Raw genomic sequence first — 18,267 nt, 5'->3', positions numbered from 1 at the left:
TACAATGTATAATATAAATGCGAATATTTAAATTAGTCTGGCATTGTCATTATATTGTCTTGTTGGGAGCTCTGGCATTGATGTACGTTGAAATGCCATCCGTCACACGCTATACTTATCAGCGTATTAATACAACACAAACTGGAACTACAATATCCAGTTAAGTTTGTTAAGTTTAACGACTAACAAAATTGAGTTTTTTTCGGCATAGCCGTTTAGTTTTCTTTTGGCCCCGGATATGATGCGACAGGTGGCGTTACTGGTCAAGATGAAGTGTGTGATTGGTCAATGTAGCGATAACTGCAAAATGCAGATGTTCAGTTAAAAACGAAACAAAGAAAAGATTGAATGCAAGCTGAATAAGTAGATTATCTTTTTAAATGACACATTAATAAAATTATATTTCTGATTCAAATGCAGTCTTATTATTACCAAAAATGATTCAAACTGATATAATTTTGTTATTCGTGCTAAAACGCTTGAGTTCGTTTATTTATTTCACCGTCAGTTTTACATTATAACCACCAGCATTAAAACTATGCCGTTTATCTTTTTTAAAGATTTTTTTTTTTTTTTTAATTTTCTAAACAAAAATCACGGTTATACAACATCTCATCTTACATTTTTCTTTTAAAACAACGTGGCGTAACAGGGACTTTCCTGCCTATATAAATGGTACCGAATATCGGCACCGTTCCCAATTAGAAAAAAACAATAAAAATTCCCAATCCGGAAAAAAAAAATCCCAATCTTGCTGCCGATTTTCTCAAATCCGGATTTTATTACTTTCGTTTTGTTTGTTATAAATCACCGAAATCTGTATCGCTTGAGCGTTTGAATAAGAAAGGAACATAGTATTGTTATTTACAAGCGTTCAAATGATGTATCCGCTAGAAACAAAATGTCTCACAACGGGAAGTATTATGTGAGGAAGGTTCCGAAAAATAAGCCAAGTTCGACGCTTATATCAGCGTTTTTTTCAAAACGACAAAAACTTGATGTTAGTGTCGATGCACCAAGTAATGACGAGACAGAGTGCAAACCGACTGACGTCGGTGATAATAACATTAACAAATTGTGTGATGAAATAAAATCCGTTACTGGCGATAGCGACGGCGCAAATATCTGCAAACAAAGTGAAACAGTTTCAGTGGAAGTAGCTGTACAGACTCCAGTCGCTATGGTTGCCTCCACGACTACCACGCCACTTCAAAAGAAAGTTCAACTCAGGGAGACACGGGCCGAGATTGATTTTAAGCCAGCTCACAGTAACATAGATCGGCGGCGATTTGACATGAACAGATATACTGTCAACTATCCTTGGCTTTACCACACCTCGGAAAAAGGATACCTTTGTAAGTTGTGTGAATTAACATATGGCAGTAACTGTTCAGATTCAAGCTCTATGAGTGTGATAAGTGTTACGTCTCCATTTATCTCCCCAGGCCTTGAGACATTGGGTACACATCCATCTCGATTATTAGATAAGCATGCAAACAGTACCCCACATCTGAAGGCATCCAAAATAAATGCAGAAGTGAAAGTGAAAATTGGTTTGAAACAAAAAATGTCTGTACTGGAACAGTTGTCAATGAAAAATGAGTCTGATCTTAAAGCTGAAAAAGAAAGGAATGCAAGTGTGTTGAAAAAACTGTTTCAATCAATATACTTTATCATCAGGAAGAAATGGGCCCAAACAAATTTTGAAGATTTTGTGAGATTTGTTGCAAGTTTAGGTGTAGAGGATATTGCCAGGCATATTGAAATCGCACCACCACAGGCTACTTACCTATCAGTTAAAACTGCCACAGAATTAATTGAATTAATAGGGGAGAACATTGAGCAAAGCCTACTGGACTCTCTACGCAAAGCCCCATTTTACAGTTTGCTAGCTGATGAGAGCACCGACGAGGCCAACAAAACACAATTATCTGTGTTTTGCCGCTGGTACCATGAAACTCAATCCAATTTCACAGACCACTTCATGGGTTTGGTTGAAGTTCAAAAGACAGACAGTGCCACCCTGATGGATGTCCTCCACGGTTTTCTCATAGCAAAAGGGATACCCATTGAAAAATGTCGGTTTGTTGCCTTTGATGGCACCAACTCGATGAGTGGCATTCGTACTGGTAAGTATACTATTCAATAAAAAATGAACTTGTAAAAATAATAACATGAGAAAGAGAAATAAAAACAACAACATTAGATTAAGTCAAAGATGAGCACTTTTAAGATTACTGCCTATATCCTCAAACTGTCTCCATGATCAAGTTAATAATTTATTATTATTAGTTACAGTGGGATTCACTCTGTCACTATGACTGTGTTGAAATATTAATTGATTATTTAAATTATATTGTAAATATTGTTAAATAGTATACATGCTCATTTATCAATATTTTTCTACATATCTGAAACATTTCATTTCCAATTTTGTAGGTCTTCAAAGACGATTTAGGAACTATGCACCAAAGAGCCTGTACATCAACTGTCGCTGTCATCGCCTTGCCCTCTGCCTTAAACATTTGATGAAAACATTTCCTTTACTTGTTGAGGTAGATGAGGCTTTACTTGCGATATGGAAATTGTTCAAGTACTCCCCGCAAAGGTTTGCTGTGCTGCAAGATGTTCAAGTTGTATATGGCATGGACAAGTTGATGTTGATCAGGGCTGCTACAACTAGGTGGTTGTCACATGGCAAAGCATGCGTAAGGTTTATTGAGAGGTACGAGTCGGTGCTTGATGCTCTGGACCAAATATACCAACAAAAACGTGAACCAGAGGTATTTGGATTGAGATCTATTCTTGTACAGAAAAATGTTGTTGCCATGATCTGCGTGTTGAGTGATGTGTTGAAACCACTGAACCATCTCAGCCTCTACCTCCAGAAAACAGATGTTGTACTGTGCAATGTGGAAGAGAAAGTGAAAGCAACAGTAACTGACCTGGAAGTCATTAAAGAGACTTATCTTGAATTTCAAGAGAACAATCAGATTGGGGATCAGTTATATGTCAGTCGTCTTTCAGAGTTGCTTCTCATCATCAATGAAAGAACTGATCTGCAAAGGCGTCACAGAGGTCACCTTGAGAACCTTGACATCAAAGCATTTATTAAAGATGTTGCTGTTCCATTTATAGACAGTTTGATTGGAGAAATCAATGATGCTTTCTACATGCACCCTGTGTTTGATGCTTTTCGGAAGGCTCTGGATCCTAGTATGATCGAAGCCAATGCCAGTGCTGTTGATCTTCAAAACCATGGAAAGGTACTATAAATATCAAGTAGGCCTATATTCACTCCAGTTATGCTCTAGAATTAGAAAGAATTGAACTTGTTGATTTTTTAAATCTTTATTTATTGGAGACCAACACAGTCCTTGTTCAATTTAAATACAATAACTGATCCTTCAATGATAGTTTTTGATTCATTATTAATATAATCATTAACAATAAGTCAGACATTCACAGCTGTTTTGACAAGTATTAAAATGTTAATCATAATTAAACGCAGTTACCTCGACTCATCCTAGACATTTTCTGTTTATTGACTTAAGTTTTTTTTACCTTAGGAGGCATTGACTGTACTTTGTGGACACTATGGGGAACCTGGAGAGGACATTTTCCAAGGTCATGTGACAAGATGTGAGAGGGATCTTGATCCAGATGCAACTGAAGCTGAATACTGTGCCTTCAAGCATCAAATCAAAATCATGAAAAGGTCAGTACTAATCGAATAGGAAAGTTAAAAAAATAAAAAAGATTAATAATTAAGTATAATCAACATCATTTCATTACAATAACTCTTCATATGATAATAAATTTCCTGAACTACCAAAGACTTTACTGCTGAGTTTGATTAATAAAGACTATGAACCTGATCTTCACTAAAGGTTTATTAATCTGAAATAAAGTAGTTCTGTATTTGCTACATCACTTCAAAAATATTTTGTATAGGCTAATATAAAATTAATTTAATTAAATCATTTGTTCATTGACATGATCCATAATCATACATGTATTGCACATTGCAGAATTTTTGCAAAAATCATGAAATAATTTTTTTACAGAATGAAAGCCAGAAATCCACAGCCTTCCAATAGTAATGAGGGTGACCAGGTTAACAATCTGCTGTCAATGTTTTTAAAAGTCTCTGGGGATCCTGTACTCCAAGAATCTTTTCCAATGATGTGCAAGCTTCTGTACCTGGTGAACATTATTCCAGCATCAACGGCCTCAGTGGAGAGGAGCTTTAGCCAAATGGCTTTGCTAAAAACCCCAATGCGCAGCAGATTGAGTTGCAAGTCAATTAATGCAATAATGCGCATTAACATAGAGGGAGCCAGTACCCTGACGGAATATGAATTAGAACAACTTGTTCAAAACTTCAAACTTGCAAAAGATCGGCACTTGTCCCTGTAAAGTACATTGTACAAGTGTAATATCAGTGATTAAAACATCAAAACAGTATTAATTGGTGTTAAAGTTGTTTATTTTGTAATACAGAAAGTTTTACAAATTTTCCCAATTACCCCCTTTTACGACGTAATTTTCCCAATTTGATGATTTTTGGCGATTCCCAAAATACCCAGGAAAGTCCCTGCGTAATGAGTAGTGCTAAATAGATGACTCGCCATTGAGCAAACTGAATGAAATGTTGGAAATACCTTTCGTGACCACAGATTATCAAAATGAGAATTATACACATGAAGTCCCCACCAAAAGGGGCCTAAGGCGAGGCAAAATTGACTTGATATGTCAAATATCTTATGGAGACTCCGATATGGTAGAATCCATCAAAGACGGAATATTCTAAAAAAAAAAAGCTTCACCGAAATTGTAAAATTTAATTAACCTCGGATCCCACGTTTTCCCCTATGGAAGGGGTAAGCTTTTTTTTTATTCGATATGTATATTTAAGCACCATCTGTTAGATTGTCATAGGAAACAAGAGGCCCATGGGCCTTAACGGTCATCTGAAAAACACTTACAGAGACACACCCCTCAATCAAGCATCATTACCATAAATTGTCTATACGCTGGCAGTTATGTTTCAGATCAAATCTGGTTTTTATCAATGTTGGATAAAGGAGGAGCAGCATCTTAAAAGCAAAATTTCAGCCAAGTTCCTATTTTTGGGCCATGTCCCTCTGTTCTCATGGGTCGGACTAAGCCTCATATATATTGATTAGGATTGCCCTTCCCCGATGATGTTTCAAACCTTTGCTTGTAATCCATTCAGGATTAGCGTTTTAAAGCAAAAGTTTGGCTAAGTTTCCCTTTTGGGGCCACGCCCCTGTGTCCCCAGGGGTCACACTATAGGCTCATTCATATAAAATAAGATTGCCCACCCCTAATGATGGTTCAAACCAAATTCGGATGTAATCCACCCAAGGGTTAAAAAGGGGTAGGATTTTAAAGCAATAATTCACCAAATTTCCCCCTTTGGGGACCGCGGCCACTTGGGTCTCCTGGTTCACATCAGCCTCATTTATGTAAAATATAATTGCCCTCCCCCAATGATGTTTCACAACAAATTTGGATGTCATCCACTAAATGGTTAAGGAGGAGTAGGATTTGAAAGCAAAATTTCAGTCCATTTCCCCTTTTGAGCCCCTGCCCTTCTAGCCCTAGGGATCGGACCAGCCTCATTTATATTAAATGTGATCGCCCTCCCCTATTGATATTTCACAACAAATCTGGATGAAATCCACCAAAGGGTTAAGGAGGAGTAGGATTTTAAAGCAAACATTCACCGAAGTTCCCCTTTTGGGGCCCCAGAGGTCACACCAGCCTTCTTTATATAAAATATGAGTGCCCTCCCCCAATGATGCTTCAAACCAAATTTACAAGTAATCCACCCAAGGGTTAAGGAGGAGTAGCATTTTGAAAGAAAAAGTCTTACGCACGGCGGACGGCGCACGACGCACGACGACGGACGGAACACGATGACGATAGGTCATCATGACCCTTTCGGTCAAAAAACCCCCCAATCTAACCTTTTTAGAATTGTCAGTACAGTCTCGCAGTTTGATGATATGCACACATTTGCTCTTACTGACCCCAAGGGGCAGATAGGCGGGATCAAATCAGGCCTTAATGACTGAAATTTATTGGATCTCGGGTAACCGTTAAGGCCCTTGGGTATATATTGTATAGGTATGTGTCTGTGGGATCCACGCGTTTGGGAGATGAACCGTTACTATTCGAAATACTCTTCTAGGGGATCCACGCATTTGAGAGGTTTACCGTGACTATTCTAAATACTCTTCTACCACGTCTTTGACACCAACAAAAGGCCAACATCGAAAATAATGTCCATATCTTTAACTATGTAACGATAGAGTCGTCCGGGTTATGCTTTCAGCGTGCAGTTTAATAATTTATATGATAATAACCAAATCAAACCTCTATACAAACAGATAATTCAATAGCTAATTTATGACAGTACTGAATCTTAGATGAAGTGGCCATATTAAATATAATTGTTTTCCTGTGAAAATATATATAAAAACAAAATCTTTCCGGAAACCAGTAAAAAATGTTGAATCAGGTTATATTGAACAATGTCCTATGTTTGGTCTACCCTGGCTTAACTTGTCCCTTAATTTTGACTTGACATGATTTCAAACTCATCTAAAGTGTATAACAATTTGAAATAGTACTTACAATTTTAGAAAATTCATCAGTCTGGTGGCTTGTTTCGCATCAAACGGTAATATGAATACAATAAAGGGATGTTGACTATATATACCTAGTGCTATCGATTAGTCAGCCCTTTATGATACAGTTGACAGTCAGGTTTATGATGATGTTTATAACACGATAAAGGAATTGAATTGAAAGCGCCATGGAAATAAAACCGAAGTCGAATTTAATGGCAATTTAACAACCATATCCCATACATGTAGTACAAAAGGGTATCATGTTTAAGCTCACCTGGATACTATAACGTTTCCGCTGTGCCTACTCTTCGCTGGTGTGGTGAATGGTAGTGACAGACTACATAGAGTTGATCAATAAAGATCAAACCGTGCGTCAACAGCCAAAATACATGTCTGAGTTAGTTCAGTCGTAATACCTCTGAATATCGATATCAACTTATAATAGAGATTCTCGAATTCCCAAATAAACGTCTAAGTGCTTGTGATATCACTAGGATTCACTACATTCCATGTACTTATAAAAGTGTGATACCCCTATTGGAAATAGTAATGATGTCGGTGATAACACCTGGCAGAACTTTAACCGCTTGAATATAATCTTAGTTCCTGTTTTTTTTTTTCTATAATAGCACTCTCTATGCTCGTTAAAGAGGCATTCCGTCTCCGAAGGTATAGAGCTGAAAATATAATGACACACCAATTCTGTTAAAACATTGTTGGAAAATATCAATAATGATAAAAAAGGTAAAAAATATAACCGTTTTCTGTATAAACATCCAAAAATCGAGATGCTATGAAAGCTGTCTTGAATATTCCGACGTTTCATCTTCGGTGGATATTTGCATATCACATGCTAGAATCTACTTCCGGAACAACATCAACATGGTGAACGAGGTAAGTTGATACTTGGGTTTGTGGGAATTATAATAGTTTAGCGAGGTTTTTTTGTGGCATCATTGTGCCATACCATGCTACTAAGAACAATGATAACACTGTCGACATTAATAATAACGTAAGATATATAATATCGCATGATTGCTCCAAATAAAACACGTCTTTCGGGAAGAGACCCCCGACGGGGATATTATTTATACATAAAAATGAACGAATGGTCTCTTGTCAATGTAGGTGTGTGTTCATTTTTTTTTTATAAAAACGTATCGCTTTAAGGTAATTTAAATATGTGATAGACGTTATTACCATGCCTTGATGCTCACCAGACAGCAAATATGCAACTAAAGTTGACATTACACAGCCGTGAAGGTAAAACGAATATTCATACCCTGTCTGCACTGCTCTCTGACGACGACCATCTGTCAGAAATTGTCTGTCCGTCCGTCGTCCAAAGCTACACGTTATCGCAGCTATCGTGAGCATGTTGATGAAATAAAAGCTGCAGTCTTTTTTTCTTACTGGAGACAATGCCTTGAAAAAATTGCTTATTTCATGGTTCTTACCAACCAAAAATTCTTTATCCCAAATATTTTATGGGATCTTTCCGACACAAACTGTTTTTTTCCTTCTTGATCCTTCATTATAGGCCTATTCAGATTATTTGAACTTTTTATAAGTACATGTATTAATCAAAATAGTAGAAACCGATAATTATGTAGTTATTTTCTTTGGCATGAAAAACTAGTGTAACAGGAAAGAGAGTATTGTGCTTCCACTGGGGATCGAACCAGCGACTCTCGGCTAATTACTGGTATGCTGGTCTACCGACTGATCATGAGCTAAATACGAATTCCCCCTAGCACGAAACTGACTTAGGCGACCATATCACTATATACACTATTTACAATTAAAACTGCCCCCCCCCCCCCCCCCCACCTCCTTTCAAATGTATTTGCCCCTTAACACAATCCAGGTTATGTCTCAACAATTTCTCTCATTCTCCTATAGTCTGCTCTTGGAGTGGTCAACAGCACCATATAACTATATATATACTACTTACAATTTAAACCTGCCGCATTAGATGTCTTTCCTACCTAAACTTACATACCAAACACCATATAGGCCAGACACAAGGCACCAAGTTCACAAAGATTCTGGCAAATATTCCTTTTAGTTTGACCTTGCAATTGATTCTAAAATAAAATGAAGTACAATGTGAATCTATTCCCTAATTGGCAGTGATTGATTTTTTACAACTAATTTGTTGTGCAAGGGAATGGTGATCCATCTATCACCATCTATTTGCATAATACTAGTTGTCTATATTTTTTGTATTGTTGCTAATTTATTCAACGCCATTCAACACTCAGTAGTGGATAAATGTAAAATATAAAACTTACAGAGTACACCATTATATATCTTTATGCATGCAACTGTGTCAACTTATAATGGTAATGTTTTTATTTTCAGGATATTGAAGCACTATTGTCTCAATTAAGCGATGCTGGCCATTTCCTTTTCGGGGCCGCGGCGGCCGAGTGGTAAAGGTGTCCTGACACTTTATCATTAACCCTCCACCTCTGGGTTGCGAGTTCGAAATCTACGTTGAGCAGTTGCCAGGTACTGACCGTAGGCCGGTGGCTTTTCTCCGGGTACTCCTGGTTTCCTCAACCTCCAAATCTGGCACGTCCTTAAATTACCATGACTGTTAAAAGGACGTTAAACAAAATAAACTAAACCTTTATGGTTATGGAATGACCTAATGGCGCTTGATGATAACGAGGAGACAAATATATTCAGGCTACCGCCAGTTTGTCCTCTGGCAGCATCATCGACTAGGGGTGTTGTTACCTTGTTACCCATACATGTTAAACTTTATTCTTTTGTAATGTCTGTTAATAAATTGAGATTCCATACTTACCAGCCAAAAATGTATACATGTTGTAAAAGCAAAACAATTGATTCATTTACAATTACTCTCCTGCAAATCCCCCAAAAATATAGTAGTCTATCTTGGACAAATCGAAATCATTTTGATCTGGTATGCATGCATTTATTTGCATTTTGTGATACAAATTATCTATTACTTAGGATAACCAATGAAACAAAGAAATGGTTTGATATATTTTATTTTGGAATGGTAGTCATCTTTTCTATAACATAATTCATAAGAACAATTGTTAAACTAAGACGAGACTACTTTAAATAACACCTCACCTGCCCCATCCAGATATCTATGCACAAATGCTATATAAAGGTAGGTGCATCTAATCCCCCGCCACGAATACCTATGTATGGTCTAAAACCACTTTCATATGGTACTATCTCCAATAAGTTAGGGTGCAAACAACTGTAACTGTTTACTATATCTATATAGAAGTGTCCCCAACCCGATAATGTAGGGTCCAACACCCTCTCCTACTTCATATATATTTTATAGTCATGCACAACTCATCCCAACCCCTACCATTCCTCCATGTCAGGTACATCAGATTACAATCTCCTCACACATATACCATGTTATTTGTAAACTTTAGTTTTGTTTCTTTCAACTACAGTCCTTTGGAAGGGTCCTTTGGAGCAATACTCTTTGACAAATTGATATTTTGGGATTATTCGAATTCTCTGCCTGTTTAACGTAACTCAGCACCCCTCTTCAACATTTCAGTTGACATTCCACAACTCATTCGGCCTGGACATTTAGGTACAGTCCTAAGAATTGTACCTGCTGCCCCTATTGCATGATCGTAAGAGGCGATTCAATGTGGGATCTTATAATTTCTCTTCTTCCTAATGTCTCCCTTCACAATACCTCACTTTTTTGCATTTAGTTGAGCGTTCGCCGCTGTGAGGAAGGCTTTTGGTTCTGTCCCCTAGCCGAGACATACCATAGCTGTTAATAGGACGTTAAACAAATAAAACCAAACCAAACCAAGTTACCAAGTTGTAGTATACAGTTATGAATACAATTTTGATGACAGATAACTATTTCATATCGCCATAATGGGCGTTATTCTAGTTATCTGTCAACCAAATTGTATTCATATGGACTGTATACTACCATTTGGTTCATTGCTGTATTTTTGGGGGCTGCAGTATGTTGGTGTTCATTGTTCCTCTAGATCTACTTGTGTTAGCGCGACTTTTAGTGCTTTCACTAAAGCATGCTACCGACACCCAACGCAGTCGCATTATACTGACAACGGGCAACCCAGTCGTCCCATTACAAAACCATAAGCGCATTACGCAGGAGCAGAAACTACTACCGACTCGGATGATTCAGCCAGGGAACAAAACCCAAAGCCTTCAACACAAGGGCGAACGCACTACTAATGGCCAAAAAGATGCCTTTTTCAACATATCTCTTAATCACAATATGAAGTTGTATTTCCCCGAAAAGAAATTTGATTCAAGTATTTTTTTTGGCAAAATTAATTGTCCTTTTTTATTTCAATATTTGATTTTTCGTCCGGCATTCAATATTTTAAACATATCTTTTTGAAACTTGGTTTACAATATAATCATCATATAAAGTTAAGTTTCCCTGAAAAGAATTTTGATTCGACGATTTTTGTTTTTTTTGTTTTTTGTTTTTATATATTATGTGTTGATTACCCTGTTATAATTCATGAAATCGGACGGGAATATATTGTTCATAATTTCACTACAGCAAAAGAAATCAGGCGAAATGTTATTTGAAGTTTGTAGAAATATATTCGATCTAAAATTTCATTTTCAGCAAAATACTACACATTTTTTTACCGGTATGCAGGCATTTTCATGCCATGCGAACAAATTTCAATGACAGACAAGTTTTCATTTTCATCCATAGCATTATAATATTTTTTGCACATACTTGGTAGTTTGGTCACTGCTGGCAGACAACATGTAGTAAAGGGAGATAACCAATTCTGTATCTTTTCATCGTCTACCGCTTTTACCTGAATTTGAATATATTCACCATTTAGTAAGATACATTTTTTCCTTTGTAGAAAAGTTGTCATATTATATTTGATGTAATATTACGATCAAATTAGATCTAGTTTAAAATAGCATATACACTGTACATGTATGGGATAATTTGGGGGACAAATTGAAATTCCTTATGCTTCATGTATTGACATTAATCTACCATCATTGTGTGTTTATTCATTTCCAAACAACGTTTAATGGGAAGATAAATATATTCCCTTTTGAACATCGTCATAAAAATGTCCTATAAATGATAGTGCATCTCTTCGTTTCCTAATACAGTTCTATTAAGCTTTTTTTATGTTTATTATTGTCTGTGTGTTCTGACTTGGTGATGCTACAGGTATGTACCAATTAAATATCTCTATGAACTTTTAACAGAGAAATTTTATGCTGATAGCGTGATCGTCGTATGCTGTCAATTCGATTGTTATATGATCCACGCCTCCGTTTTTCTGATACATCAGAATAAACCTGATGGTATAAATGTGTGTCTCCAGTTAACATTTCCCATGTGTTTATCAATTAGTTCATTTGGATGTCTGGGTTTTGTTTGTTTTTCCCTATTACTGAAATGATGATTATAGCTCCATTGATTATCAATGCTCCTTTCGTTTCGTTATTTTGTCTTATGAATACTCAGTATTCATGAGTTATATTCAACCAACGGTCACATGCAGTTCCATACTACAGCTGATGTATATTTCTTTCGAACACTTTTAACAGTAATTAATCAAATATTGATTATTTATGCCGTGTAAACAACATAGAATATGATGTGTATGATTCAGTTACATGTTACTATATTTATTACTTTGTGATAAATAACACTTTGAATGTTATAATTAGTCGTAGTGCATTAGCACTGAAATATAACTAGATACACCCTACGTTAAAATATCTTCTACTGGATCTGCTGGTCAATATATCATGATTTTAAACAAAGATCAACATCGACTTTTACTTTAAATGTCAGAATTAAAGGAAACGTCTCTGAAACTTGGAAATACACAACAGTTGTCACGGTTTGGAATGTTAACCCTCTCTTTTTCCCCGTTTCTCCTTCTCTTCCTGGTCTGTTTTCTTTTTCTCAAATATTTCATCTGACGTCAATAAACGATGTGTCGTTATTTTTTTTCTTAGTTATTTTTTGTCGCTGTCGACTACAGGTGGCGCTGGTAAATCTAATATATTGTCGATCTCAGTGTTCCATGACACCAGGTCCGACTCTGACTGATCTGTGTTGGTGGTTATTTCGATCTTGCCTGTAGTAATTAAATCTAGTAACGCCTCTGCGTCGTCTAACTGTACAAAGCCGTTCTCATCTGCAGTTGCAACGAGAGAAAATGCTGCGTCGGCAGGTAATAAGTCAGGTTCTGCCTATACAGCTGTAGCTGGAGTCACTGGCAAGACTCCTTCAGCAGGGAGATGACGGTTTCACCGCTTCCGGAAGATCTTCATACACGTCAGACTTCCTGTCAAAAGGAGCAGAAGGGGCAAATGCAGAGGAAGGGATTTTGTTGGCATCAAAAGGATGTATGCCGCAAACCTCGAAACCCTTTGTTATGTTAGATTTGCTGACAGCTTTTGCATAAGCGTCGTTTGGTTTATTTTGTTTAACGTCCTATTAACAGCTAAGGTCATTTAAGGACGGCCTCCCGTGCGTGCGACATGCATACGTGTGGTGAGTGCGTATGTGTTTTGGGAGGCTGCGATATGTTCGTGTTAAGTCTCCTTGTGATAGGCCGGAACTTTTGCCGATTTATAGTGCTACCTCACTGAAGCATACTGCCGAAGACACCCAGCAGCACACCCCACCCGGTTATATTATACTGACAACGGGCAAACCAGTCGTCACACTCCCAATATGCTGAGCGCTAAGCAGGAGTAGCAGCTACCATTTTTAAAGACTCTGGTATGTCTCGGCAAAGGGACAGAACCCAAAGCCTCCCTCACAGGGGCGAACGCTCAACTAAAGGCCAAAAGTGAGGCATTGTCAAGGGAGACATTAGGAAGAAGAAAGTTGTTCAGAAAGAATAGAAAAGATAAGATCCCAAATTTAGTCGCCTCTTACGATCATGCAATGGGGGCAGCAGGTACAATTCTTACGCCCTACCTGCAGGGCGACATAAGCGTCGTTAAATAGGCGTGGCCATTCCCATTTCGTAACGATATTGTTCAGTGACTGGCTCATAAAGTCACTGCACGTTTTGTTGTACTGTCTTTGGAACGGACCAAAGACAGTCTTATCAAGAGGGTTAAGGTATTGGGTAGTATGTGGAGGAAGGGCAAACAGTGTTATGTGGTTTTATCGCGCTATCTCAATTAGACCGAGAGTTTCGTGTGAGCTGTGGCTGTCAAGGATAATAATTTGGGGTCGCTCAGGGCCGCAATGTTTAAGTAAATGGTCCTGGAACCAAGATACTCCCACGACGTCCTCCATCCATGCCTTTTCTTTTACGTTGTACGACCGAATCGCCTTTTCAGTCAAACCTTTGACAATTACGAGTGGTGGAATATCTTCACCAGCAGCGTTGATACACGCAAGAACACTGACCCCATCTCTAGTGTTACCAACCCTTCCAGGTACATTACGTTGTCCCAGTTCAGTAAGTACTTTCGATGGCTTGTGGGTCAGCGAAACGTTTGTTTCATCAATATTCCATATTGTTTTGGTTTGTTTTGCAGGCCGAGGCTGGTTAATGTTTTCCCTAAATCTACAAAATACTTTTTTGTCACCTCAATATTCAACATCCGAGCCCGGACATTGTTAAGTGGTGTCGGTGACCTTAAGGAGATCTCAGGATGGCGTTTCCTGAAACCCTCCAACCAGTCCTTTCCAGGAACACCATTTCGGAACGGCGTCTTTAGTTTCGAGGCGTTTGCAAGCCGAGCCATCTTAAAGCACAGATGCGGCAGAGTTATGCCGAAACCAATCTTCCAGCAACAATATTTTTTTCTGTCACCCTTTCTTCTACCTCGAGAGGAAATACTGGTTGCTTCGCGGGTGACGCGCCTTCCTCTACACGTCCAGTCAGACGATCCCTTAATGTTGACTTTGGCACCTGGAAGTGCTGGGCAGCTTTTCGGATGGACATCGTATTCGTTCTGACTACACTAACAGCGTTAAAAGTACATGTGCCCTTTAATGGTGGGCGTGACGTCGTATTTATATAAGCAAAGATGACAGAGTAGAACACTGTTGTACATTAAAGGAGGATGAACACGTCACCAGAATACACTATAAAGGTCATGGTAAATTTGTTACATTGTAACATTTTAGCTTAACCGTTTTTTGACTTTTGAAACTTTTGTGAACATCACTTTGAAAGATTTTATCTGGTTCTGACTATTTGATAAATGAACAGGATTACATGCATTCAGAAAAAATGTTTTTAATGAGTACTGTTTCGAATTGTAGCATCAAGTTTCTTCAGGCTATTGCATAGGGTCCACAATCGGGTGTCCGATATAACCCTTCAAGTGTTTGAAGGTAAAGTTTTCCTTAGGGGTTTATCGGACAGTTTTTCAAATGGGAATATTTGCTTTGAAATGACATTCGACATCATAAAACAAGAAAAAATCATTAGTTTAATTTCTCAACATTTTTGTAGTTACTAACTTAAAATCATGTCAAAAGAAATTAGACAATAGCTATGATGCATATACTCACTCTCAGTGGAATACAGCAGACGCTTTTTTCGATGAAACTGGAAAAAGAGGTGTTCCGGGTGTGTCATGCAACAAATCAGCCAATGAAAGAACGCATAAATATAGCACGAAATGTTCCCGTATGAAACGGAAACCAAGGCAATACACAACGTAACTGAACGAGATAGTACGAAGTAATTTTAATGCTACAACAACAGAGGCTATCTGCATTGAAATACTGGAATCAGGTCCGTCCGTCCGTCCGTCCGTCTGTCTGTCTGTCTGTAGACGCATTTTATCCGGACAACTCCTAAACCGAAAGGCTGCTTTCAAGGAAACTTTGACACAAATAAAGAGGACCATGTGTAGATGTGCATGCCACTTTATTTTTCACAAAAGTATGGTTGCTATGGCAACTGGTCACAATGAACAGGTTTTCTGATAAGAACCATAACTTTAAGTTTGTCCGGACAACTCCTAAACTAAATGGCCGATTTCAATGAAACTTCACACAAATATGGAGGACCATGTGTAGATGTGTATGCCACTTTTTTTTTCTTCACAATTATGGTTGCTATGGCAACTGGTCACTATATTACTTGGTTATCTTAGTTAGCCTCTATTTAACAGTTCAAATTCACTATTGACTCGTGCAGATTGCAGGGGTATTAGTCAGCCATCCTGGCAACAGTTCTAGTTGGTTAGGGGAAAACCGCCGATATTCGGCGGTAAAAACGACCAAACAAATCACTGGTTTGGTTTGATTTATTTTGTTTAACGTCCTATTAACAGCTAAGGTCATTGAAGGACGGCCTCCCGTGCGTGCGACATGTATGGTTTGTTTTTATTGGTTTAACGTCCTATTAACAGCTAAGGTCATTGTATGCGTGTGGTGAGTGCGTATGTGTGTTTTGGGAGGCTGCAAATTTGGAAGTAATCCGCCTTGGGTTTAAGGAGTAGCCTTTTTGAAATAAAAAGTATTAAGAATGATACCTGCTGTCCTCATTTCATGATCGTAAGAGGCGACTAAATTTGGGATCTTATTTTTTCTCTTCTTTCTTAACAGCTTTCTTCTTCCTAACGTCTCCCTTGACAATGCCTCACTTTTGGCCTTTAGTTGAGCGTTCGCCCCTGTGAGGAAGGCTTGGGGTTCTGTCCCGTGGCCGAGACATACCAGAGTCTTTAAAAATGGTAGTTACTGCTTCTGCTTAGCGCTCAGCATACAAGGAGTGGGACAACTGGTTCGCCCGTTGTCAGTATAATGTGACCGGGTGGGGTGTGCTGCTGGGTGTCTTCGGCAGTATGCTTCAGTGAGGTAGCACTATAAATCGGCAAAAGTTCCGGACTATCACAAGGAGACTTAACACGAACATACCGCAGCCTCCCAAAACACACATACGCACTCGCCACACGCATGCATGTCGCACGCACGGGAGGCCGTCCTTAAATGACCTTAGATGTTAATAGGACGTTAAACAAAATAAATGGTCCAAATTTAGATATTGTCCGATTTTAATGAAAGTTGGTATGTAGGTACATCATGGGACACCAGTCACTCCCTTAGCCTCACTTCCACATTTTAACAAAATGGCCGCCATTTCCTGGCCCCTGATTGGTCTAAATTTACATATTGTCTGATTTTAATGAAATTTTGTGCATAGGTACATCATGGGACACTGGCCACTCTTGTAACCTCACTTTCACTTTTTAATAGAATGGCCGCCATTTTCTGACCTCTGATTGGACGAAATTTAGAGATTGTCCGATTTTGATGAAATTTTGTATGTAGGGGTATTAGGGGGCTCCAAAATCAACTGAATTGGTTTCGTTGCCATAGCAACCATACGAAAGGTTCTGATTGGTCTAAATTTAGATGTTGTTCGATTTCAATGACATTTGGTATATAGGAATATTGAGGTATGCCGAACATAATTGTGCGACTGCGGGGGCGTTTGGAGGACATCTGTAATGGTTTTCTATGCATTTCTGATAGCAAAATATCTTATTTTTTATGTTTTAAAATCACTGGCCTCTCTACCGGGTGAGGTCTCCTGCTGGGTGTCTTCGGCAGTATGCTTCAGTGAGGTAGCACTATAAATCGGCAAAAGTTTCGGCCTATCACAAGGAGACTTAACACGAACATACCGCAGCCTCCCAAAACACACATACGCACTCGCCACACGCATGCATGTCGCACGCACGGGAGACCTTAGCTGTCAATAGGACCTTAAACAAAATAAACAAAACTAAACCAAACGACGGATGAAGCACGATGGCTATAGGTCATCCTGGCCCATGTGGTCAGATGACCTAATACATTTTTTTTCACAGTTGATTAAAATGAAACCAAAAAAGAAGACAAATTGATGACATGCAGTCATTAATCCGAACCCGTGCTAGTTATCATGTTTCACAAATTCATTAAAAATAACGATTTCTCTCAAGTTCACTTCGATTGCTCACTGAAAGGTCACTGATTTATCAACCTGTGGCTGGTAACTGAAAAAAAACTCTAAGTATTTAAGAATGGTTTATGGTGACACTAAGAACTTTGTAAGAGTGTTACTGAAAACTGTTCTAAACAATTCCCCTACCAGCTATAAACCTCTCTTAACGATTTGCGTACGAATAGCGTTAAGGGCCAGATTTTTTCCGGAAAACTCCCGTTCTCCGCTGTCCGTTTTCCACAGTACTTGTTCACTTGATCATCGATACGTTTGTAAAATATTCTTTTTTCCCCTTGTCGTATTGTATTGAACATTTCTTTGACATCGACTGTAAATAAACACCACGATGGCTTCAAGAAAAAGAAAACCAAATTATACAACAAACGAACATGAAGTTCTCTTGGAAGAAATTGAAAAAACGACGGATATCATCCTTGGTAAATTTTCAGACACGATGACATTGGTTTGGTTCAGTTTTATTTGTTTAACGTCATATCAACAGCTAAGGTCATTTAATGACGGCCTCTCCTGCCTACGATATGCAAGCGTGTGGCGAGTCCGTATGTGTGGTTTGGAAGGCTGCGGTATGTTCGTGTAAAGTCTCCCCGTGATAGTTTGGAACTTTTGCCAACTTGACATTC

At 38.3% G+C, this 18,267-nt stretch overlaps 1 protein-coding gene across 1 annotated transcript; it reads left to right on the top strand.

The window, feature by feature from the left end:
* Positions 1-691: 691 nt before the first annotated feature.
* LOC117317961 lies at positions 692-4,471 on the top strand. The gene is made up of 4 exons (XM_033872930.1): positions 692-2,129; positions 2,440-3,266; positions 3,570-3,718; positions 4,068-4,471. Exons 1-4 carry the CDS (start codon positions 902-904, stop codon positions 4,417-4,419), a joined length of 2,556 nt encoding a protein of 851 aa, XP_033728821.1. The 5' UTR covers positions 692-901; the 3' UTR covers positions 4,420-4,471.
* The last annotated feature ends 13,796 nt before the right edge of the window (positions 4,472-18,267 follow it).

Source organism: Pecten maximus, chromosome 19 (assembly GCF_902652985.1).
Source record: "Pecten maximus chromosome 19, xPecMax1.1, whole genome shotgun sequence".
NCBI lineage: Eukaryota > Metazoa > Mollusca > Bivalvia > Pectinida > Pectinidae > Pecten > Pecten maximus.
This window is presented reverse-complemented; position numbering and strand designations above follow the sequence as displayed.